The following is a 25,417-nucleotide window of genomic DNA, read 5'->3' as shown; positions in this document are numbered from 1 at the left end:
GATTTGTCCCAGTTTGGCTGTTCCAATTGGCTGAGCCAGGAGACTAACCAGTGTAACAATTTCTTCCTAACCTGGAGGGAGCAGCACAGGTTCCTATTCCAAATGCCCAATTAGTTGCTCACCCTCTTCACTGACCCACCCAGCCCTACCATGTTCCCCTCAGACAGTTTATTTTGCTGCCTCCATCCCAAAAATCCTCTGCGTTTGCAGCTGGGAGAGCACACAACTCCCTGGGGGTGGGGAAGGCTGGCACAGGGGATCAGCAAAGTCTGGGGTGAAAGCATTAAATTGTAGGGTGCTGGGAGCCCACCTTTAGTGTCCATGGAGCAGCACAGGGGCTGCAGCAAGCCCTGCATGGCACAGCATGGCACAGCACATCAGTGTGGGTGACACCAAGGGCAGGAGGAGGCTGGGTAGGACCCACACAGAAACCCCTCCAGGCCAGGCCCTGCAGCTGTAACAGGGCCAGAGGATTTCTGGGTGACACGCTGGGCAGGCCCCATGCCAGAGAGAGTGCAGGGGGTCGTGTTTATCCGGCTATTTCTGGGACCTGTTTTGCAATGGGACAGAGCCTCTGCATGCAGCTGCCTTGGGGCCACAGCCCTTCTCAGCATGGCCAGCATGGGGGGCCAAAGCAGCAGCCTGGTGCAGAGACCCCCTCCCCTTGCAGTGGGGTCAGCCCTGGCAGGGGACAGTGTCCCCTCTGTGCTCCACACCCTGCAGCCCACCTCGACACATGCATGGCTATTTACAGCTGGGGCTGGTGTTGATTTGGATCAAGTGGAAGATAACAGGGTTATTTTTAGGTTTATCTCTCAGCTTGTGAAGGGAAATAGGCTTTGCTGGCTCAGACAGGCGCTGCCCAGCCTGTCGAGGCACAGTCAGGTTCTGGGACAAGTGACCCCAGTGCTGGGGTTGGACAAGGGACACACTCCAGGCACAATGAGGGCACAGAGGATGCAGGAGAAGAGGCCTTGGTGCACTGGTCTCCATCGTGCCACCCTGCCTGCCACCTTCATCCAGGAGCAACAGCACAGGGACCCCACAGCTCCACAACCTCAGGTCTCAAAAAACCCAGAGCCACCATGTCTGTGCCCCTGAAGCCCCTCCATCCCTCCTGCCAGGGTGGGCAGGTGCCCAAGGGGATCCTGTCCCTCCCAGCATGGCCATCCCCTCCCTGGGACGGGATGCTGGCCCTGCACACACTTCTGGGAAGGAGGTTCCAAACCAAGAGCTCCAGCTTGGCGACATCCAACTGCCAAAACAGTTCCTTTAATTACAGAGCCCTGACACTGGGCTGAGAGGCATCTAAAAATATCAAAAAATACTAACTCACCCTGTAAGGCAGCGTTTAGCAGAGAGGGCCACCAGAAAAACAAAGCAACAGCAAGGGAGGCTTTTCCATTGGGAAAACTCATGGAGTCACCCTGTTCTCCTCTAAAATTCTACAGCGAAACCACAGCTGTGGAGGGGGGCAGACAGTTTCTCTATGGCCACATGTTCCCTTTGCTTCAGCTCTGTGTGTGAATCCTGGGGGCACAGGGCTCCAGCAGGAGAGGCTCTGGGAGAAGTGAGAGGATGTCACAGGTCAGGCCAGACTGATCCCACAGGGTGCCAGTGCCTGTAGTGCCATAATATCTTATATTTGCTTTTAGATTTTATATTTCCTTTCTGATTATGCAGAGGTGATTTGACTGGGTTTGGCCACATTAAAATGATTTCAGCAACAATGCCTCAGGCAGTGACCTGTCTCATACACAGCCAGCCCTGCAGCTGAGATGGGGAAAAGCAACAGGCAGCTGCAAATAAAGTTTCAAAAAGGCAATTTCTGGGCCATTGTAACACCACATGGTGCCAGTCAGCCCAGCCTGTGGCAACAGGATTGCTTCGCAAGTGCTTGGAGAGGTTTAATGTCAGAATTTGGTCATGCTGAAGGCACACTGGCAGGGCTGCAGGGGGATGGGTGTCTGGGACCAGGTCTTGGGTGTTGCCAGCTCTGGCATGGGACCTGGAATTACTTTGGGGCAGATTCTGAAGGACATGGTGATCGTGAAGGATGGGAGGTAGTGCAGAGCCTGGAAATGGGGAACCAGCTCCCACTGGTGACAAAGCTGGAGGAGTCACTCCAGCTGCAGAAATGGTTCCAGGAGTCTGATCCCTACCCCCAATAACTAAATCTTACAAAACTGCTTCTGATTTCCCCAAGAGAACTCTGAGAAGCTCACTGCTGCTGGTCTCTGGCAGGGAAACAGGGAGGCCCCGCTCTCACCACCCACCAACCTTTGTCCCCCCAAAAAGGGAAGGGGACAGGACACCAGCTGTCCTCAGCTCAGGGAGAGGTGTGTGTGTGTGTGGTGGCACCAAGCTTTGACCACAAACACTGCAGAGGGACACCAGTGTCACATTCCATCCCTGCAGCCTGGGACTCCAGGGCTCATCCCAGGAGAGATCCTGGTTGTGGTTCAGCTTTTGATTTATGGCAGCTCTTATCAAGAAAGCTTGCTGTGCTCTTTATGGTGGGGAAGACCCAGATAGGACTGTACAAAGGTTTCTGCCACTCTTTTAGCCTCTTCCAGCACCACCTTTGAGAGGCTGGCACTTCCCAGGGCTACTCTCACACAAACCTAAGGGTTTGTGCCCTCCAGAGCAGGGTGATGTTCCCATCCCAGGAGCTGCCTGAGGCCACTGCAGTAGTTTGCTCTCTTTCCTGGGGATCCCTCAGTTTCTTGAATCAACAGGAATAACTCCAGCTGAACCCACTGGCACAGTCAATAACCTTCCTGGCTGCAGGAGCCACTCAGCACCCCAGTGCTGACACACAGAGTTTTAAATACATGTTCTCACCAGTGCAGCCCTGAGCAGGCAGGAGGGTGGTGCCTGGGCACACTGCCTGTCAGCCTTGGTGGCCTTTTGTACAGCAGCCTCCCTCGGTCATCAGGCCAAGATATCAGGCTCCCTGCTTGCCTGCCTGGCTGGGATTGCACCAGGAGATCTGGAGCTGACCCTGAGCTGACCGCTGGCAGGCAAACCCAGAGAGAGCAGTGTCCCAGGGCTGGGGGGAAGTCAAGTGACAAGTGTTTGGTTTGTGGCATGCCCAGCGCACGAGGGCACAGTCACCTGGCTCCCGGGGACCCTAGGGATGACCTAAATAACAGCCTGAAAAAGCTTTGTGCAGGCAGCTACGCACTGCCTCACCTGATCCACCATTCCCAAGCAGCCACGGGCACCTGGCAGGAGCTGCCTTGCATGGCGGGCAGGGCTGGAGGCAGTGAGAGGGGAGCACTCCTTCCCCATGGCACCCACCAAGAGCCCAAGAGAGCACCTGCCCCCTCTCGCAGCCCCTCAGGGCCAGGCACACACAGGTCACTCTCTTGGTGCCCCGCACATGGAGATGGGGAGAGCGTTCCCTACACCCCACTGGTGACAGAGCACCCCAGCCCAGGCACGGCACAAGTGCCAATGGCACCTTGAGCACGTGGGCTTCATCCCTCAAGGGCCAGGATGCCAGGCTCCTGCCAGCACTAACAGCCTCTCCAGGGGTTGTTTTCCCAAGTGCCACCCATGCCCTGGTGCCCTCTGGACCATGGTCAGCATGTCAGCCACACATCTCTTGCTCTGGCCCCTGGGTTTTGCAACTTTTCCCTGCTTTCCCCCCACACATCACAAACAGCTTCACCTGGGAGCTTGATGGCCACACCCTACATCCCTGTCCCTGCTCTGGGAACCACAAGCAGAAACACAGTGAAATCAGGGGCACACACAGAGAAAATGCCTGAAATCCAGTAAATGTGGGCCTTGCTAGAAAGATGCTGCTTAGAGCACTGTGCTGTGCCTTATTCCTGTCCCCAGCTTCACCCCAGGACCAGCCAGGAGAGGACCAAACTGGAAGTGGGGAGCAGGGAAGTGGCATTTGTCAGGTTTCAGAGCAGAGGGGAGCTCACATCTCAGTCCTGTCAGGCCAGGAGCCTGAAGCCACAAGGGCAGGGCTCATGTGGGGCTCTACACAAGAGGGATGAGCTCAGCTGTCCCTTGCCTGCAGCACAAGGTCTGCAGCAGGGGTGTTGGTACCCAAAGCCCCTGCGTGTGTAGGGGATGGATGCAGTGGGCTCATACCCTGGGGCTGAACTATTACATAAGAGCAGAAACACGTGTGGGCTGCCAGGCAAAACTGTAAATGATGTTTGTGCCAGAATCCCAGCTCCAGAGCCAGTGGGACTGGGGAGCCATGCTCAGGGGAAGCCAGGGCTGGGCAGGTGAGGGCAGCTGGGGTGGGCACAGGGAGCTCCTGGAGCAGGACACAGCACTTCAGGGCAGGCTGGGCAAGGTTCATGTCCTCTCTCAGCCTGTACTATTTAAATTCCTTGTTTGTGAAAGCAAGATCCAAAACAAGAAAATAAATATTAACTGAAAAAACAAAAGCCCTGACAAATCTCCCAAAAATTCTCTACGTGGGCTGTGCAGCAGTTGCACAACAGGAAGGAGCTGTTGATCCCATTTCTGTGTGCTGGCGCCGCACTGGCCTCCACCCAGAGCTGCGTGCTCGGGTCCAAACACAGCTAAAGCACAGTCAGGCACTGCAGAGAGCACTGCCAGGAACCTGGGCACAGGTGTGACTCCACCAGCTGAATCCATACGGAGCCCTTCTGACCACAGCTCTCTGGTTGCTCAGATAGGAACTGCTGGCAGGGGAGTGGATTCTGAAGAGAGATGCAGAGAGGAGAGGAGAATGCTGCAGGGACCCTCCTGAGCTGTTTAGGATGGGGGGCCTGACATAATTTCTCCAGGGACAAAGGGAGTAGATACATCATCCCCAGCTCCTCCAGCCCCCCTGGAATGGGAGGCATGAACTGACACTACTCCCAGCTGTGGTGTCCGGGCCCAGCACCACCGAATTTTCTTCTTTCACATCCCTCACATCACCCTCTCTGAGCCAGAACCCAAGACCAACATTTGTGAGCTGGCGACAGCACCCCCAGGAGGGGTTTGCTTGCAAGCCGTATTGAGGCTCTTGCAAAACAGGTTAATTATTTAACTCCTTGCAGGGGTGACTTGCCCTTAAACTCCAAAGTCTGGTCCTCTTATGGAAGGAGAGAATTTGGCCCCAAGAGCCCCCAGTTCCAAACATGAGACAGGAATGCTGGGCTGTGCCCTTGGACGGGTTGGGGACACACACGGGACCCAGCTCCGACCGAGAGAGCCCAGACCCTGCCCGGCCGTCAGCCCCAAGGCACGGGCTGGCCCGCACCCGGCTGCAGCATTTCGGCTCTCCCTGCTCCCTCCGAGCGCCGCAGCCGCTCCCCGGCTGGTCCCTTGCTGCCACCTGGTGCCACCTGGCCACAACTGCCGGGGAGCCGCGATGGTGACATTTGGGATGCCACGGGCATCGAGGATGGGAACTCTCTGGGCACAAAAGCACCTGTGCGCTCCCCGTTCTCAACAGCCATGGCCCGGAGCAGCCCCATGTCCCCAGCCTTCACCTGGCTCTGCAAACAAGCCAACGACCTCTCCTGCCCACAGGACTCCAAATATTTCCCAACCTCATGGCCAGCACCAAGGGTTATTTACGCTAAGGCAAACATGCTGCAGGCATTGGATGTGGTGCCCGTGGCATCCCCGAACAGCTCGGAACGGAAGCACAGAGCACCCAGAGCACCCAGAAATGGTCAGGGGGGTCAATAAGAATTAGTCCTGGCACTCCAAATCAATTTTCTTTAGCAATAGGACAACAGGTCCTGGAAGCAGAGAGAGCAGCAAGCACTGGATTTCTTTAGTAGGGTTTTTGCTCAGCAAGACTCTATCATTCCCACTGGGAAAATGAAGAAGCTCAAGATTAACTCAACCTGCAGGATGGCTGCAAAAGATGCAGCAAAATTCTTCTCATTAGTTACCCGTGGTTCCCTTGGAAAGGGGAGGAGACAGTGGGAGATTCTCCACAGCTCCATCAGTGGAGACTGCCCCAAGGGGATGTGCTGGAGGCTGTGGTACAATACTGATGACCTTGGCAAATAGACAAAAAAAAGGGCTGGGGATGTAGTTTTGGAAAGACAGTGTTCTGCTTCCAAGTATGAATTACCCGTGTGCAAAAGCAGGCTGGGGATCAAGGCTGCACAAAAGGGTGACTCATAGGCTGAGCCATCTCATTTGGGGTGGTGGAGGGGTTGTTATTGTTACTATTTATTTATTTTAAACGAAACTGACTGGGATGTTTGCCCTTGAAACTCTGTCGCAAGATACCCTTTGTTTGAAACCAGCCAAGGGTAAGCCCAGATATTGTGCCCAGCCTGCGTTATCCCTCAGGTACAGCAGCAGCTGGCACAGCCTGCAGGATTTTATTCTGGACACAGGGGATCTGTGAACATCAAAGAGGGAGCTGTGAATGCTCTGCCAGCATCTGATGGGAACAGGAGAAGTAATGAGCCTAAATTTCAACACAGTTTCAGGCTGTCCTTAAGGATGCCCTCTGAACCCATCAGCTCCTGGGGAACTGTGGTGGAGTGTCCAAAACCAGTGGGGACCTTCAGGGCTCATGCTGGAGATGATCTAGGGATGGCCTGGATGGCCTTGTGAAGATTTGTCCCAGCTCTACATCACTGCTGTCCCATGCAATGGCTTTGGGGCAGCGTGGGCTGCTCCTTCAGTGCAGACACTGACCTGGCACTCAGGCTCTCCTGGGCATTCCCGTGCTTGGGTGGCAAAGGCACAGGCCATGGCAGACCCGAGTGAAGCCTCCCCTGCTTGTCCTGTGCCTGTCCCTTGAGAGGGACATTATCCACCCAGGAGTGCAGGTCACCTGGACAGAATGAGCCACAGCTGGGCCAGGGAACGCTCTGCAAATCCCTGGGGAAGCAAAATCCCAGCGCAGTTACCAGAAACTGCCCGTGCTGCCTTCCCGGACACAACCAAACAAACAAACAAAATCACTGGAGCAGCACACAGGGCTGGGTGGGGCTCTGCTCTCCAGAGCTTTCTGGGAAAGAGTGGGGTTCCCAGAGGGTGGGATGGCTCTGGCTGCTGTGTGCCTGACTCTGGGGTCAGAGTGGGGTTCCCAGAGGGTGGGCTGGCCCTGGCTGCTGTGTGCCTGACTGCAGAGTCAGAGTGGGGTTCCCAGAGGGTGGGATGGCCCTGGCTGCTGTGTGCCTGACTCCAGGGTCAGAGTGGGGTTCCCAGAGGGTGGGATGGCCCTGGCTGCTGTGTGCCTGACTCTGGGGTCAGAGTGGGGTTCCCAGAGGGTGGGATGGCCCTGGCTGCTGTGTGCCTGACTCTGGGGTCAGAGTGGGGTTCCCAGAGGGTGGGATGGCTCTGGCTGCTGTGTGCCTGACTCCGGGGTCAGAGTGGGGTTCCCAGAGGGTGGGATGGCTCTGGCTGCTGTGTGCCTGACTCCGGGGTCAGAGTGGGGTTCCCAGAGGGTGGGCTGGCCCTGGCTGCTGTGTGCCTGACTCCGGGGTCAGAGTGGGGTTCCCAGAGGGTGGCATGGCTCTGGCTGCTGTGTGCCTGGCTCCAGAGCCCCTGTCACCCCATCAGAGCACCCTGCTCATGGCTATTTGCTGCCACCACCTCTGTCCCTCCACACGCATGGGTGGTCAGCAGTAGAACAGCTCACTCAGAAGCAGTATTAGGTTTTTTTCAAGCCAGCCCTGTTGTGTTTGGGAACCTCTTTTGAGGATATAGTGAAACAGCCACAGCAAGACTCATATCAACCTAGGAGCCTGCCTTTGTGTGAAGGATAAGCAGAGGTGTGCTCTCCGTGCCTGGAGGGGCAGAGGCCGCAGCCAGGCAGCGCTGTCGGGCAGGCAATGGCAGGGACAGCTCCCCGGCTGCCAGCGGCTCAGCAGCGCTCAATGAACAATCCCAAACCGCCCCCAAGAGGCTCCTGCTCGGAAAACTGCCTCCCAGCAGGAAAAACAACCAAACCCGAACCCCCCGCCAGATCCTGTGCGCTTTTTCTTGTATTGGGCGCAAGTCCCAGCTGGAGGGTCCTGGCAGGGGACCCCCGACATGTCACAAGGCAGCCACCGGCAGCACAGGGAACAGGCGCCCCTGCAGGGACAGGGGTTTGCAGTGCCCCCTGTACAGTGGGTGAGGGGAGCCGTGCCCCAGGGCACTCTCATCCCTGGCGATGATCACTTCCATCTCAACACTCCCATGTTTTTCCCAGGCTTCCATTGGAAAAACAGTGTGTCTAAGAGGACTGTGACACACACTGGGTCAGGGGAAGGTTCAGCTGAGTGGGGCCTGCCAGAGTGGGGAACACCCACAGCAGCAGCCAAGCCATAGTGCCAGACCCCCCGAGCACCACTCTGCCCTTCAGAGGCTCCTCTGTGCAGAATGAGCTGGGGAAACCCTCTCACAAGGCAGCAAATGTTAATTAATCTCCTTTACTGGGGGATAAAAGGGAAGAAAGACACTTTTCCACTGCAGACAAGCGTCTGTCTGCAGCTGAGTGGAACAGGACTCAGCCCAGGGTTCCCTGAAGGTCCACGTTTCAAGGCCACCACATTTTCCCTTTCAGCATCAACTGGGCACACACCAAGTACCCAGGTGCTTAGCTGCCAGCAGCTCTGTCCCTCCTGCTCCAGTGACACTCCAGGAGCAGGTACCACCACAGACTTGGGTGCTCAGCTTGCTCAGAGGCAGTATCAGATTTATTTCAAGCCAGCCCTGTTGTATTTTGGAGCCTCTTTTCAGAATACAGTGCAACAGCCTTCTCAACACCCACTACAACCAAGGGCCTACTCCTCACTCAGCTTTTGTGTGAACCTCCATGAGCCTCATGGCCCAGCCCAGCCCCAGGGCAGACCCAGTTCAGCCACATGGCCCCAAGGAAAGCAATCCTCATCCATGGGACAGCACACCAAAAGGACACCTCCTCCCTCCTGCCACACCAGGATGCTCAGGCCATGCGCAGGTTCCAGTACCTGGGCTTGCCACAACTGGGATCCAGTAGTTTCCTTATAGTTCCATGAATTCTGCCCTCAAGACACAAACACCCACCCGGAGCAGCCCAAGCCTCTGCCCCTGCCCAGCCCCAGCCCCAGCCCAGCCCTGTACCTGCTGGTGACGAGGGCTCCCTGGGAGCTCAGAGCCAGGGGGACAGCAGCCAGAGCCAGGGGAGTGAGCCCTGTGTGGGGCTTTCCTGGCTCCCAGCAGGAAGGGAGGGCTGATGGCAGCAGCACCAGGGGTGCTTGCAGGTGCAGGCAGTTTGCATCCCTGCCTCTCCAGTGGGCTCAGCTGCTCTGGGGCCAGTCTGGGCCCCCTCCAATATAGACCTGAGGGTTTTTATTGCTCAACTACTGCAAAACATGATGCAGGTGCCCTGAGCCACCCCAACCTCAGCCCCTACCTGTGGGGGAGAAGCCCCCTCCCACCTCTGTGATCATTATTAGGGTCACCTTGGTGCATGCATCACTGCAGCAGTGGAGCAGTGGCAGGGCACAGCCAGGAAGATGCTCCTCAGCCCTCCCTGCAGCTCCTCTGGCAAACAATGCAGCTGCTGAGCCTCAAGAGCCTCCTGGGGAAAGGAGAAATGCAAATACTTTTGCCTGCAAATTGATGCAATGCTATTCCTAGCACAGTGTATGAGTTCAGTAAGACTTGCAATAATAGATGAAATTGGTATTTAACATGCTTGCAAGGGTTTTAAGAGGAATCTTGGTGCTTAAAACACAATTCCCTTGCCCCTTGAGGTTTTATTTTCTTCTTGAGGCTTTGGTGCCACCTTCTCCTAATAATACAGAAAAAAGGAAAGTGTGTTGTCATTGAAGAAATGAGACTTGAGCCTTCTGTGTCTTCAACATCTCTCTTTCCATTACAAAATATTCCTTGAGCCAAAACCTGCATCTCCCAGAAATGTGGGGAGGAAAGAAGCAGCAGAGCAATATCCCTGTGTCATCCCACACCACAGCCACCTTCTTCTTCAAAGGAAAAAAGTAGTCATTGCACCATGGACTCCTTAAATCACTAGATTTTAATAGCCATATAAATCCTTTGCATACAGCAATCTGTGGCATGAGAAACCATATAGATACTGAACAAGTTTTTCTGGCTTTTACCACATAAAACTACCAGCAATTTTGTTCTTTAAACCAACTCCTGTAGTAGAAACAATACCAAGCAATTAACAGCAAATTTCTATTTTTTTCTAAAAGAACAATGTTTCTTCTCTTAAAAAGAGCCAAGAAGCTGACAGGGAGTTCCAGATGTATGTACAGATCCGGGTACCTCAGCAAGCTGTCAGTGGGGGGACACTAACAGCAGCCCCCATCACCCCTGAGGAGGGCTGGGGTGACTGAGGGGTGACAGCCACCTGCTGCTCTGCCTTTGAGGCCACCACACACTGCCTTGCCCTCCAGCACCCCTGGGCCTGCCTGAGACCCTGACCAGAGCTCTGTCCCTGGGACAGGCAGTGAGGGACCTGGATCATCCCTGAACATCACCTTGCAGCCTGTAAAGCGCAGCTTGCCTGTATTGCCTGTTCCCACCCACAGCTTCCCTTGCTCAGGAGCTGTGCTCACGGAGAGGCTGCAGAAGCACACTGTACCTTTCCCCACCACGGCCCAGCACCTCGTGGGCGAGCTGACCCCTCCTCACCATCCCCTGTGCTGGGCACACACAGCCCCCTCCCACCCCTCAGTCTGTTCCAGTGGCATTGGCTTTTGCAGAATTCACAGAATTCATTAAGAAAGTCATTATTTACATCCAGGTGTTCAGCAGCACGGTGTGATAGAGGAGCTGAGACAAGAGTTCACCCTGGGGGGACTGGGTCCCACCCTGGCCGTGGGTTTATTGCTGACTCGGGCTCAGGGCAGCTCCCAGTGCCCCAGCCCCACAGCAGTGCCACAGCTGCTGCCTGCACCCCGTGGTCACTGGCTGTGCCCACCCTCGGGTAGAACCAGCCCTGGGCAAGGTGGGCTGTGCACAGACAACACGCCCTGGGCAACGTTAAGGCATTACAAATACACAGGAGCTATTCAGAGATTTAGAAAAACCCACTCAGAGTGTAAACATTTTTGCACATACAGTCATTGGACTTCCACACATGAAGATTTCTGTTGTTTTCTGGATAAATCATGAGATCAGGAGCTACACAAAGGGCACTCAAGCAGACGCCTGGAGCACTTGGGGGTTCTCTTACAGCACAGCAGCATGCAACACGATGGACTCTAAGTAGTAAAAATATTGTTAAGTCTCAGTCTCAGTCCAGGATTCCAGATATCTTCCTACACTTCATATCTAGTTTAGGAAAATGTCATGAACAACTACGTGCTGGTAACCCAGGTAAGATGGGTGGCTGTGTGATGAGCACTGGGTGATTTCAGCTCATTTCTACCTTACCTCTAAGTAGAAAAGGGAGATACTCTGCTTCTGTTCCTGCATCTATGGAGGTTGCTCAATGAGCCCAGGTTGCTGTGCCAGTGGTGCTATAGGTTTGGGGATCAGTGATTCTGCCTTCCTCAGGGACTTTGGCACATGGACCCCGATTCGTACAAGATCCCTGAGAACGTATCAAAGCTGCAGTACTTTACAAGTGAACCTGGCGTGGGCACGTGGCTCCCTGCCACGCTCAGGCCTGCTTCTTGTTGTTGTCTATGCTGTGCAGCAGTGCCAGGAACTCCAGGATGAGGTTGGCCGTCTTGCGGGGCCGCTCCACCACCACCGAGTGGCCGCAGTTCTCCAGGATGTACACGTGGCAGTCTGGGATGGCCCCTGCCAGAACACTGGCACCAGAAACATCCAGCACCTGCACGGCAGGGGAAAAGGGGTCACTGCCACAGCCACAGAGGGGGTTTGCTGCAGAAACCCTGCTGGGTCCAGCTGAGATCACGGAATCGGAGAATGATGAGGTTGGAAGAGAGCCCTAAGATCATCGAGTCCAACCTATGCCCTAACACCTCAACTGGACTGTTGCACCAAGTGCCATGTCCAGTCTTGTTTCAAACACATCCAGAGATGTTGATTCTGCGTGCTCCAGATGTGGAGCAGGGATGCAGGCACAGTCTGTGTGATGCCTGGGGACAGGGCAGGGAGGCTGCAAGTGCCAGTCTCAGCATGCAGCAGGCAGCTCTCTGGTGTGCTTTTCAGCTGCTGTCTCAGTGCAAAGGTATCACTGCAAGCAAACACTTGCATCTTTGCATTTGTAGAGCCCTCTGCATGCCTGCAGCCTGCTTCCTCCCACATCTTCCCTCCCACTCCTTCCTCTGAAACAAACCCTAAGAGTCAAAGCCTGCCCACAAACAGCACATCTCTTCCCAGTTGCCAGGACAACTCTCTTCACTGACACTTTATTCTTCTTCCCAGCCCTTGCCTGCTTCAGTGCTGGCACCTAGCCCCCACCTGCCCCCCTGGCAGTGCCCTCTCCTCCCTCTGGAAAGCTGGCTGTCATCTTTCTGCCCATCACCCTGCTGAGCCCCTTTCTAAACCCACTGGGGACTGACACAAGTGCCAGCTCCCTGCAGAGCAGCACAGCCCCCACCGTGCCCTGTGGGTGGGCACAGGCAGAGATGGAGACAGGTCTGTGGGGGATGTGCAGGGGGCTGCCTACCTGGTCCTGCTTTCCCCAGATGACCTGTGTCGGTGCTTTGATCTTGCTCATGTTCTCATGGAGGGAGTGCCTGGACTTTTCATCCACGATTTCTAAAAACACTAGTGGGGCAAGAGGAGAGTCAGTCCTACAGGGAGATGTTTGGCCTTCCCGTCTCAAAGAGGCCCAAGTGGTCCTGCTAGTGTCCCCTCACTGGGAAACCCATGCAGAGAAGATGGGCTGTCCTTGCCCTGCCACCAAGCCCAGCTGCAAACAATCTCCTCATAGGTATTTGTTACACAGATGGAAGGGCAAGGGTGAAGCAACAGCCCTGTCACCAGTGGGGGTGGCAGTGCATTGCTACCAGTGACCCAGGTGTGTCCCCAAATCTGTTAATGACACCGCCCCCTCCCACCCTCAGCCACACAGCCCAGGGATGCTGGGGCACACCCATGTGCTGGGGAGCTGGGGGCTGGCAGCAGCAGGGCCCCAGGCCCCGGGGATGCTGCAGGAAAGCCCGGTGAGGACGCTGCCTCCGTGCACTTACGCTTCCTGTAGAATTCATTGTGTGGGATGCGAACGTCGACGAGGCCCTGGAGGATCTGCAGGGAGACAGAGGAGAGCTGCTGGAGGGGAGCAGCCCTGCACAGGGCTGAGCCTGCCCAAGGGCACTCAAGAGCAGCCTTGTCTCCCCAGCAAGTCTGGCCCCAGTGTGAGCTTCTTCCTAAGCATGTGGGGCTGTTGAAACCATGCTTAAACAACGTATATTTCAGCAACAAGGAATATTGTCTTTTATGATGCAGACCAAATTTCTGGCCCTGGCCAGCAGCCACCTCAGCCATGACTGCACTTTTCTTCCTTCTTGTACTCTTTTGGCAAAAACACAAAAGGTCTTGGCACTACCTTACATTTTTTTCTTACTCTCCAATCTACTCACTCCAGACTTCCTAAGGAAAACTAGTTTAATAGCCAGCCCCTCACCAAGTTCCTCTCCTTGACAATGACACAATTAACATTTCCATTACTTTTACTTAAAAAGCAGAGAACAATCTCCCTCCACATCAGACAACAGCTGCCTTAGTTATTTAATGCTTCACACCAGCCATTTTACTAAAAAACCCTTCTACATCCCAGCCTGCTGCCAAAAACTTCACAGGAGGAGGAATTCCAGCAGGGACTGCCAGAGGGAGCTTGGAAAAGAGGGTTTGAAGGGAAAGTGCTGGAAAAATGCAGGGAGTGGGGCTGGGTGTGTCTCGCCTGGGTGATGGCAGCGTTGGCAGCTCTGGCTCTACTCCCAGCACTGCCTCAGTTGCCACCACGTAGGCTCAGGGAGAAGCAAAACCTTCTCACCACCTGCAGGTTCCCCTTTCCCACCTCCACAAGCAGTGCTGGTTCCTCACCTGCTGTGGCACCTTGAAGCGAACGTAAGAGCACAGCTTCAGCATGTCTGCCATCTCCTCAGGGGTGGAGGGGATCAGAGGGATCCTGTCAATGCGCTTGGACTCCTGCAGCTCCCGCAGCTGCTTGATGAACTTGCTGTCAGTGGTACTTGGCAGGCCTGGGGGAAATGAGAAGGGGTGAAATGCAGATAAGATCCCCCCCAAAACAGTCCAAACAAAAAAGCATTCTTGTGCTGACCTCCCTCATCCCTGCCTCTGGCTTCCTGCCTGCTTACTGTTTAAAAAAAAATTATAAAAAGAGGGGAAGAAAACATCTGTACATGCACCCAGAGGTACCCAGCCTCCCTCCTGCTCCAGGGCTCAGCACCCCCACAGGCTGGCACAGCACGAGGTGCAGACATGCATGACTATTTCAGCAAAGCTATAGTGATTATTTTTATGTGCTCATCACATGCAAACACCAGTGCCCAGGCTGCCAATGCACAGGGCTGGACAGAAAATTTCAGCACCCCCATCTGCATGCACCACTGAAGAAAAATTGCCCAGCAATTTAATCCTAAACCTTTCTGCATCCCCCACACAGAGGTTTCACACCCAGAAACAGCCAGAGAGGCAGTCAACACTTGTCCCAGAGGGGAGTGGGAACCCAACGCCCCCAGAGCTTGGTAGCTAGGTAACATTTGCTTTATTTCATTCCTTAGTGCTTATTTGGAAGCTGCTTTCCTTGTGTGGGAGGGAAAGGAGCTGCTATGACAACTGGGATGCAGCAAAGCCTCCCTGGCAGAGAAGCTCTCTGCCTGCTATGCCTCCTGCAGCATATAATGCCCAGGCTCCCCTGAGCCCCCTGTCCAGGATGGAGGGGATGGAGGGGATAGAGGGGATGGAGGGGATGGAGGGGATGGAGGGGATGGAGGGGATGGAGGGGATGGAGGGGATGGAGGGGACACCCTGCTGACCCAGCCCTCAAGTGCTCTTTCCACTGCAGGCACCCAAAGGTGGGAGGCCAGAACTCCCCAGCTCCCAAAGCCCCAGGCCTCCAGCACACCAGGGCATTCAGGAGGCCAGAATGGGGAGGCCATTCCTGCTGCAGTCTTGAATCCTGCTCCTGAACTGAGAGGCTGCAGACATGCCATGTAAAATGCCTGCCATCCCAAGGGAAAAGACATACTTGTCCCATTTTCCCTAGTCCTAACTCTAACCAAAGCACAGTGGGGCAAACACCAAACCCCTGGAGTAGTCAGCACAAAGCTGTGATTTTCTCTTGTGCCTTGCCAGAAATTTCCAGTATGTAAATAAAAATTATTTATAAATGCTTTGCACTACACATCTATGCTGCATCCAGCTCTGCCCTGAGCTTTTGCACTGGCTTCTGCTTGCCCTCTCTCTGTCTCCCTCCCCTGCCTTGCCCACCTGCAGGACAGATGAGGGTCAGGCTGCAAATATCTTCTGGGTACTGAGCAGCATAGACACCAGCAACATTTCCCCCCATGGAAGTGCCAACCAGATGAAAGGGCTTTCTGTTCAGCTTGATGCACTCCACGAACTGGCAGGGAGCAGAAGGAGCATTGTTAGGAGAGAGGAAACAACAGCATGGGGTCAGGTCATTAGAGAAATTCTACTCAAAAGCTTGAGGCTGGTGGCTCTGGCTGCCTGGGAAGGGAGAGAGTGAGGCCACACAAGGCAGACTCAGGGGGTTCTGCAACCCTCACGTCCCCACGTCCCTCATGTCCCCACGTCCCTCATGTCCCCACGTCCCTCACAGCCCCATATCCCTCATGTCCCCACATCACTCTGCAGAATGATGTGATGCTGGAGCTTTACCTGGTGTATTCTCTTAGCTTGCCCACTAATGGAGTAATCATCCAAGTCCGAGCGGGTCGTACCCTCGTGCCCAGGCATGTCCACACATACCAAGTGCAGGTTCTTTGGCAGGAACTGAAGAAACAAACCAGGGCTGGTTACAGCGCAGGGAAACTGCTGCAAAGCCCAGGGATGGCAAATGGGGAGCCCAGGTGGGAGCAGAGGGGGTCACTCTCCCCATGGCAGCCCTGGTTGCTCGTGCACCAAGGATGCGAGAGCACGGCCAAGACTTGCCTCCCATGGAGGCAGCAGGTGTGTGCTGCTCTTCCCCTGCAGCCCTGCACGTTATAGGGTGAAGGGAGGCAGCAAGCAATGGGCATGGAGCTAAGCAGTGTGTTCCCAGCATGTTACAGCAGTCACCCCATCCCATGCATGCAATCACTGGGCTCCCACACTGCCCCCAAGCCCAGCACCATCAACTCTCACTAAGGAGCAACATGACAGAAACAGAATCCCACCTTGACTATGGAGAGCCACATGTCCTTGTGGGCAGAGAAGCCATGTAACATCAGGATGGATGGTCGGTACCCAGGCCTTCCTCTGTAGGAATAACAGAACTGATAATCATCGTAGGTTGCATATCTGACCTGCATGCCCAGGGCTCGGCGCCAGTACCTGCAAACAGGGAGAAAACAACACTGAGGAAGACAAGACCAGGGCCCAGCCATGATAGAAGGCAGCTGACGAGTCTGAAGGCAGCCACAGATTTTTTTGGCTTATTAAGACCAGTTAGGTTGGGCTCTCACTGGTGCCATAATGGGACTACTGGGATTAACCTTGGGCATGTGTTCCCTGGACAGGTGTAGAACTGGCTGCTGGCTGCACTGCAGATGGTTTGTAGAGACACTCTGTCTGTTAAGAACTTTAAAAAAATACCTTAAATAACTCATTTAGCAATGGAAATGGGCCAAAACAACAACGGTAAAAGAGAAAATGCCCAAAGGCTGGTATGAGGACAGAGAGTCAAGAGAAGGGAGCAGCACACGTGGGAAGGCAGGGTACAGGATGGGCAGGCCAAGGGAGACAGTTCTCCCAGGTGGATAAGGTGGGTCTGTCACAAGGTCATTTGGACACAGTCCTGCATCAATGGGAGTACATCACCCCACAGACAAGCACATGAGTTCCCAGCCAAAACAACCATGTCACCCTGGAGCACCACAGAAACCCAATTCCCAAGGACCAGCCTAGACAGCCTCTGGAATGTATTTCTACACACACAAAGGACTGGAGTGGGCCATCCTTATACTGGGTTTAGCACCCCAGAAGATAGCAGGCTAACCCCAAGGCTGTTCCTCCAAAGCAGAGGCAGACAGTCCTGCCAGCACATGCTTGCAGCCTGCTCAGAGGATGCAGCAGAACTGCTGGCCAGAGGGACCTGGGCAGAGATTATCGGTGACACTTGGGACACATGATGTGTACGTGCAGCCCACGGCAGGGAATGGGGCCCCTTGGTCTGCCTTTCCCCTGTGCTCACATACAACCCTTGCCAGGACAACTGCTGGGCTACTCCTGGTGGCCAAAACACTGGCAAGTGCTTTCATGTGCCGTATCAGAGTTTATTTAAGGCACAAGAGCAAGGTCACCAACGCTTCTGGACTGTCCTACCTCTCTGCCCACTCAAAGCTTATGCATAGTGAAATCCTCTTTTAGCATAATCCCTTTTTCGAGGGGGTTAGTGGGACTTAAGCAGCATCTCAGCTCTGTGCTGGTCCTACAAGGAGAGGTGAATTTCTCCCTAATAAGTGTCTTAAGAGTCCTTGCCTCAAAGGCACTGGTGTGAACTACCAATGGGCAAGATGATAAACATTTTTAGCAACTGATCCTAATGGATCAATTCAGCAGAAGGCAAAATAATCTGTGCAAAGCTGAACTGATCCCTCACAAGGTGTTAACTCACTTAGTGGCAGCAGCTAAAGTGATTAACCCGTGTGGCAGCAGAGGCAGAGCGGTTCCAGGGCCGGGGTCAGCGGGGCAGCCCTGGACATCCTGCCAGGCAGGAAGGCATTAGCAGCAGGGAAAGCAGAGAGGCCGTGGCTGAGGGGGCCCAGAGTGACCCCTGACTGTGCCAGCTGAGGACACAGACTGGCCCTGAGGAGAAGGAGGGGGCAGGGAATCAGGGGAGAAGGGAGAAGCTTCCCCGGCACCTCCCAGGCACAGTGCTGCAAAGAGGAGGGCAGCATGGCATGCTTCCTGCACCTCTCCTGATGGGGAAACACAGCAATTTTACCCTTCAAACAACTCCAACTTGGAAAGAAACCAATAGAAAAGGAAAAGTAAGAGCAAACCCACACTTCTCATCCACTGTCCCTAACAAAAGAGGTGCCCATGACACACAGTGCATTGCAATTACTCCTGCAAGAATTCCATACTGCCAGAAATGCTGGAAGAGAGAGATGAGGGGACCTCACCCTTCAAAAGAAGACAGTCCTTCTGACCCCTGCTCACATGCTCCCTCCCTCACCCAGACACAGACCAACCTGCCCATGGTGCATTTTCACTCAGCCCCTTATCTGCAGTCCCAGAAGTACAAAGGCAGCAGGGAATTCTCTACCTTCCACCCAGCCTGGCTCCTCCAAGCTCCTGGCACAGACCCTGCACTCCTTTGCCCTCTCCTGCCACCCTGCCTGTGGCTGCTGAAGGCTTACCCTGACCACACTCACCCTGCAGTGCTTTGCAGGGATCCTCCTCACAACCTCAGCCCATCAGGGTCCCCCCTGGCATCCACCAGCTGCTCACATATCCAAAGGAATAAACCACTTTGCCTGCCAAGCCCAGTGCCACCCAGACACCCACGGGGCAGCAGAAGGCTGTGACATTGCCTGCTCTCCTCTGCAGAGTGGTGATCCCATCACTGGGGCTTTCATCCCATGCTCCCTCCTCTCTCAGGGGCTGTAATAAAAGGCTGCTAATTAAAGTGCCTTTAGAAACAGGCTTCATCCCATTGCTGCACCCGAGTGCTGCAATGGACAAACAGCTTCCTCTCACAGGATGTCACTTGGATTTGGAAGCACCCCTGAGCTGCACTGTAGGACTGTAGGTGCCACCATCTAGCAGCAGCACGTGAGGGCAGCCTGACACCCTGCCTGCTCCATGCTGGGGATGAGACTCTGCCCTGACTTCTGAAGGGGGTTACTCCAGCTTTTCCTTGCAACAAACCCAGAGAGGAAAGCTGCCAGTGGGCTTATCTCTGATTTCCAGGGACAAAGGAGGACTGAAGGATTTAGTGCTTGCCTCCTGGTAACAGAAAGGACAAAATTCAAGGGGATAAGGAAAAGCATCTCTGCATCTTCTCTGATGCTTCATTCCAGAAAAAAAGAGAGGAAGAGAAAAGCCTCATCCATAACGACTAATGAGGGAAAAGTCCCTGCCTGTGAGCAGGCTGTCAGCTGGGATGGAGCATGTGAGCCCAGGGACACCCACAGCACAGGCACATTGATGGCTGGGAGGGAGGTCGCCAGACTCCACAGCTGCCAGGCTGGTGGAGATGCTGCAATGGCAGTGCTCTTCCCAGGCTCAGTCCTGTCCTTGGGGAAAGCAACCCAGAGAGGCTTGGAGAGATCTTGCAAGCTGGCACTGCAGTGTTAGCCTGGCCAGCTGCCCCTTGGCACAGCCAAACCCCTGGGACAGACAGGCCTCCACAGCAAAATGCAATAGGAAAATGTCATTTTCTTCTCCCAGACTTGTTTAAAGCTGCACACAGCTGGCCTGGCCCTGGAGGAGCTCAGGAACACCCAGCCCTGCCCACACCACCCTGCCCCACGAGTGCAGGCTCCCCCAGCACGCCGAGAGCAGGGGCTCACACACTCACCAGTAGTAGATGCGGATCAGCGCCGAGGGCCAGAGGAGGAAAGAGGCCACAAAGGCCAGGATGGGGATAGCCAGGGTGCCACCAGCAATGACAAACATGTTCAGCATATCCAGGTCCATGCTGCTCTTCACTACTCAGCCTCACCTGCCTGCATTTAGGGAAAGTTCTGAGGTTAACCACCAGAAATTATGACAAACCATTGCTAAACAAGAACTCTGCTGCCAGATGAGGAGGAAAGCAGATCTGCAAGAGGCAGATATCCTTCAGGAGCACAGCAGCATCTCCTTCAGTTTTAAAACCCACCTATTTCTTCTGGCTCCTTAATGGATTTAATCACTGCAATGTTATCCTCTCAGGAGAGCACGTCTCAAACAGGCAATGAACACGTCTGGGGTGACAGGGCACAGCGTGGCCCTTGGGACCCTTTGCAGACACAGCAAGCACAGCCCCCAAGGGGTGCAGGCAGCCTTTGCCCCACCATGAGTGCAGGCAGGGCCAGCTTCAGGCAGGCTCCACACTTTTTTTCTGCTTCTTTTTCGAGGCAGGCACCCAGCTCCGTCTCCCCTCTCTCCTCCTGCCTGATCCCAAATCCCCAGCACACAACCACTGACCTAGAACTGATGGGTTGAGCCCAGCTCTCATTACAGCTCTGCACAGGCACCAACTAATCAAGGCAGCAGAGCCTATTAATGGGCTCGGGAACAGAAGGAAACAACTTGGCAGGGCACTCTTTAGTGTCCAGCCCTTATCAGAAACAAATTTATCCCCACCCCCACATCCTCACCTCTGCCCCACATTTTGCACTGCCTGTGGATAGCAGGTTCCCCATCCCTGCTCCCCAGCATCCTCCAGACAAGCCTCAGGGACAGCAGGTGGAGGACACTCGGAGCAAGGGCAAGCTCTTGCACAATGTCATGTTTGTCCCTGAGCTCTCCCTACCACAGGCAGCTGGGATATATTTTTCTCCTTAAGAGATTAAACGCTGCCACACACACATCTCCTCTAATTCCCCCTGCTAACCAACTCACGGCTCCCCCTTTCCTCGGCACTTCGCTTTTCTCACATTTGTAAAACGAAACATCCTGCATGCCTGCTCTCCCACCAGCCACTCACTCCCATCACCACCTCCACATTTCCCCGTGTCAGGACAGTCAGATTTTTTCCAGTTTCCTGCAAGACTCCCGGTGGTGTGCGCGGTATGTGATGCCACGAAACACACACACAATCGCCACAGTCACAGCGTCCCACCCCCGGACACTGTCACACGGGATCACACTGGACCCCACGGCACACACAACCCAGAGAAACAGTATCCAGAACCCCTGGAACATCAGCCAGATTTGCCCTCTTCCCCCAGGGAACATAGAAAAATAACTGAAGTTCGAGGAATACTGTAAATATTTCCACGAGGCACCTCCTTTACAAAGCTAAACCTCATTTCCGTCTTCAAGCCGCAACAACACATGGTTATTCGTTTAATTAACACTTTGTAAAAAGATCCTTGCTCTCAGCATGGCTTGTTCATAGATAAACATTTTATTATGCAACCGATAAACTTATCCATGCGAGCAGGGCTGTGAGGGAGCCACCCCAGAGCACTGGCTGCCTTTTGCTATGTCACTAAAACAGGGCAGAAATTAAGCGCGGAAATCGCCATTGTTCCCCTCGGTGACCCGTAACGAGAGAGGGCTGCAGGAAGCAGAAGGCGCGGGATGGTGGAAGCCCCTGCGATCGCCACCTCCGCCTCCATCGCCACACCGGTTTAGAAAGCTAAACGAGGAGAAAGCCTTTAAAAAGCCCGGCTTACCTTGCAGAGATCCCCTCCTCCTCTCGGCACAAGCCCTGCTCGCTGTGGGCAGCGGGTGTCTGAAACGCTGTCAGAAGAGGAAAAGAACAAGGTCAAAATCGCAGCTCTGCTTTCACTCCTCCCTCCAGGCTCCGCGGCCCGGTGAGCTCGGGTGTTTAAGCCGCCAACTTCCTTTCAAGACGTCTCATATTCACCTTCTGACCAACCTCTGCCCTGTTTATGTAAATACGGTCCTTTGTACAATAGGGCCCGCTGGGTGCACTTGTTCGAGGCAGGAGCAAAGGAGCGGCCATGGGGAGCGCGGCGGGGAGAGCCGGGCCCAGCGCCCGGGCAGGGCTGCGCGCACCCAGCGCCGCGGGCTCATGCTCGCCCTCCAGGTGATTACTGCTATTAGAACAAAGCCAGCTAAGCTGCTGCTCATCCCCTTCCTCTTTGTCTTAGAGGTGCTTTTCCAAGCGCTGCCCGTGCCCCTCCCCTCCCCCTGTGTGAGACGGGCTGGAGCGGAGCGCAGCCGCAGGAAATCACCGGGGAGGCAGCGAAACGCTGGCCTGAGCTCGCTGGCAGATTCCGGCTGTGACATTCACGGGGGCCCATCAACAGGTGCACCGGAGCCAGGCGGCATCAGTGCTGGGGGCTGCTTCAAGGCAGAAAATCCCGGAGAGCTCCCCCTGCCACGGCCGCAGGTCCCGGGCAGTGCTGTCCCCATCAGGCCGGAGCGTTTCGGCAGGGCCATGGCAGCCAACCCTCCCCAGGTGAGCCAGGTGCCTGCCCTGCACACCAGGTGAGCCCGGTTCCCAATGCCGGCCCTACACACCAGGTGAGCCCGGTGCCGGCCCTGCACCCAGGTGAGCCCGGTGCCCAAACCCAGCCCTGCACCCAGGTGAGCCCGGTGCCCAGTGCCTGCCCTGCACACCAGGTGAGCCCGGTGCCCAGTGCCTGCCCTGCACACCAGGTGAGCCCAGTGCCGGCCCTGCACACCAGGTGAGCCCGGTGCCCAGTGCCAGCCCTGCACACCAGGTGAGCCCAGTGCCTGCCCTGCACACCAGGTGAGCCCGGTGCCCAGTGCCAGCCCTGCACCCAGGTGAGCCCGGTGCCTGCCCTGCACACCAGGTGAGCCCGGTGCCGGCCCTGCACACCAGGTGAGCCCAGTGCCGGCCCTGCACCCAGGTGAGCCCGGTTCCCAATGCCGGCCCTGCACACCAGGTGAGCCCGGTGCCCAGTGCCTGCCCTGCACACCAGGTGAGCCCGGTGCCCAGTGCCAGCCCTGCACCCAGGTGAGCCCAGTGCCCAGTGCCGGCCCTGCACCCAGGTGAGCCCGGTGCCCAGTGCCTGCCCTGCACACCAGGTGAGCCCGGTGCCCAGTGCCTGCCCTGCACACCAGGTGAGCCCAGTGCCGGCCCTGCGCACCCGGCGGGCCCTGCTGGCCGCGGGTGCCTGAGGGAACAGGAGCACGGGCAGCCCCATGGCGCTTCTGAACCTCCTTCTGCCTGGTTAGAGCACCATCACTGATTTCCATGGCTAACTCGATGGAGGAGAGTGTCAGCAGGCTCAGCTGTGCAGGCAGGGACAGCCACCATCACCACAGTCCCCAGCACCTGCTGTCAGCCACCCCTGCACCCGTCAGTGCTGCAGGGACACTGGCTCACCCACAGACACTCACCGGCTCTGGGAGCACCCACGGTGACAATGGTGCCTTGCCCATCCGGGAATGCTAACCCTTCCTGCTGCACTGAGACCAGGCACCATCACCCCAGGCCCCAGCACAGTCCTTTGCTAGCAGCTGGAGGGTAGCTTTTTAAGCTGCTGTGGGTTTAAAAATAAAACAAACCTTCTGGTAACGGCCGTAAGTCTTCGTACCACAGCTCATCCATCATTCTGAGGTGCCCTGTGACCAAGAGTCACAGCAAGTGGCCCCAAGTGGTGCTACTGCTTCTCATAAGGATCTCCACACACTTCATAAATTAACTTGGAAACATCAATTAGGCAACTCTGATAAATGATGTGTGATCAGGCAGTGATAAGGCCGAGCACACTGAACACATGGCAGGGCATGGGATGCCAATCCAGGAGCACTGGTTCCCATGCTGGCAACAAGCACTAACCCCACAGCCTGCCTCCCACCTGGGACAATCCCCAGAACAAGGCACCCCAGCTAATGGGGTGGTCCCAGGTCAGATGCTACGGGGTGGCTCCACATCTCCATTTGTTTGCTGCTTCCTCCCCTGTGTCAGATTCAAGCAAGGATCTCAACACCTGCAAAGAGAGGGGCCAACAGGTGGAAGGGCTTTGTGGGTCACTACAGAGGACCACATGTTGAAGACACTCCCAAAGCCATGGGACAAAGGTATTTTTCCTCTTTCAAGCTCAGTGCATCACTCCAGGGAGGCTGGGCAAGACCCAAGAACGCAGCTCAGATCTTTAATTTTTTTCTAAGCCCCACAAGAGAGGCAGCAGCAGCACAAAACCCACCCCAAGGCAGAAGGCCCCCGGGTTGGAAGAGGAAACTGGCAGCTGATGCACTGGGCAGCCCTGAGAAAGGCCAGGCAGGGATTTCACAAACAAGAATCACATGGATGCCATCACTGCCAACATTCAGGCACAAAGGCTGTCCTGGGCTGTGCATAACGGCTGCTGCACCCAGGGTTTTGCTCAGCCCACCTGCACCTAGCACAGTCCATGCCTCACTGATCACTGAATCACTGAAAGCTAAGCAGCACAAAAACATATGGTTTTGGAGGATTTTAAGAACTGAAAAGGAAAAAGCATTAACCACTTTTAAGATTCCATTGCAGAAACAGGGGGCTTAGAGGGATCTTGATGACTGAGGTGGGCCCCCTAGAAGCCCTGCCTCACACCACTAACCCTGTAAAAACAAAAACCCAAAACATGCACGTGAACCCTTTCCCTTAGAAACCCCCTCACCCTTGCATCATCTGCAGCCAGAAAAATAATATTGACTATAAACGATGACATAACAACTGCTATGATTCCCCAGTGGTGTAGTTTGCTATGGCATCCTTTAGGTGCTAATCACAGAGAAGTTGTAATTTAATATCTATTACTATTTGAAAGACCTCTGTCTGTCAGTCAGCTCTCAATCTTAATCCAGCCTCCAATGAGCCCAGAGTGGGAAATGTGCCCTTTCACCTTCATTTATTTATAGATAGCAGCAATGCAATCATTATTTCTGCAGCAGTGTTTCACAAAACCTTCATCTCTGAGCCATTTGTCTCTGTGCAGAGAGTCTGGGCTGGTCCCTGACCCTGCTGCTGCACCCCAGGCTGGCAATATGCAGGGACAAGCTATCAGCATCACTGCCAGCCAGCCTGGGCACAAGGCGGATGCAAAGCATGGCACAAGCAGGCTGTGCTGCCAGTCAGCTGCCGCTTTAGCGATTCACATCGTGCCCATCCTCCTTCCGGAGCCCGTCGCCATCCCCGTCCTGCCGCACACGCACGCAGCAGAGCATGCACGGCGCATCGGGTGTCACGGGTGCGCTCGGACTCTGCCGGCTCCGGGGAGGGGGTAGCAAAGAGCTGGGCAAGGATGGGGTAGGGGTGTCCAAGGGCCACATCCCGGCCCCTGTTCTCAGCACACAGCCCCCCCCGGCCCCCCCCAAAGCATCCTCCTCCGGCAAAATGACAGCATCCTCCGAGCGGCAGCAGCTGGGACCATGGAGCCCTTTAGAGTCATGAAGCGGTTTGCTTTGGAAGGGACGGTAAAGATCATCATGTTCCAACCCCCTCGCCACCAAATGATTAATTGTTGGAGGAGGGGGAAGGAAGTTAAAGGCAAATTAATGAAATCTTTGAATATCTATTTTAATGTTTTTCTCTTGGATTTCCTCTTTGCCCGCGATCTGCTGCCCACCCCCAGCGATACCACAGCTGGGGCTGGGGACACCCGGCCGCCGGGACGGCCCCCGCTCCTGTCACTGTCACTTCCCCCCGGTCCCGTCAGTGCCACCGCCAGCCCCGCATCCCGCCCCCCCCGCCTCTCACCGTGCCGAGCCGAGCCGAGCCTGG

The 25,417-nt window shown here is 55.3% G+C and overlaps 1 protein-coding gene across 2 annotated transcripts; it reads right to left on the bottom strand.

Annotated features, from left to right (window-relative positions):
- Positions 1–9,946: 9,946 nt before the first annotated feature.
- ABHD6 (abhydrolase domain containing 6, acylglycerol lipase) lies at positions 9,947–25,417 on the bottom strand. Of its 2 annotated transcripts, none has more exons than XM_063164744.1 (10): positions 25,394–25,417; positions 21,393–21,459; positions 19,586–19,733; positions 16,236–16,392; positions 15,739–15,852; positions 15,328–15,460; positions 13,918–14,075; positions 13,065–13,119; positions 12,539–12,639; positions 9,947–11,737 (listed from the first exon to the last, which is right to left on the bottom strand). In XM_063164744.1, the coding sequence occupies exons 3-10, from the start codon at positions 19,702–19,704 to the stop codon at positions 11,561–11,563; spliced, it is 1,014 nt and encodes a 337-aa protein (XP_063020814.1). In that variant the 5' UTR covers positions 19,705–19,733; positions 21,393–21,459; positions 25,394–25,417; the 3' UTR covers positions 9,947–11,560. The 2 variants fall into 2 exon arrangements, with proteins under 2 accessions (XP_063020814.1, XP_063020813.1); XM_063164743.1 differs by lacking the exon at positions 25,394–25,417 and adding an exon at positions 21,587–21,713.

This window comes from Melospiza melodia, chromosome 10 (genome assembly GCF_035770615.1).
Source record: "Melospiza melodia melodia isolate bMelMel2 chromosome 10, bMelMel2.pri, whole genome shotgun sequence".
NCBI classification, from domain to species: Eukaryota; Metazoa; Chordata; class Aves; order Passeriformes; family Passerellidae; genus Melospiza; species Melospiza melodia.
The sequence above is the reverse complement of the archived record's forward strand: the minus strand, read 5'-3'. Positions and strand labels throughout refer to the sequence as shown.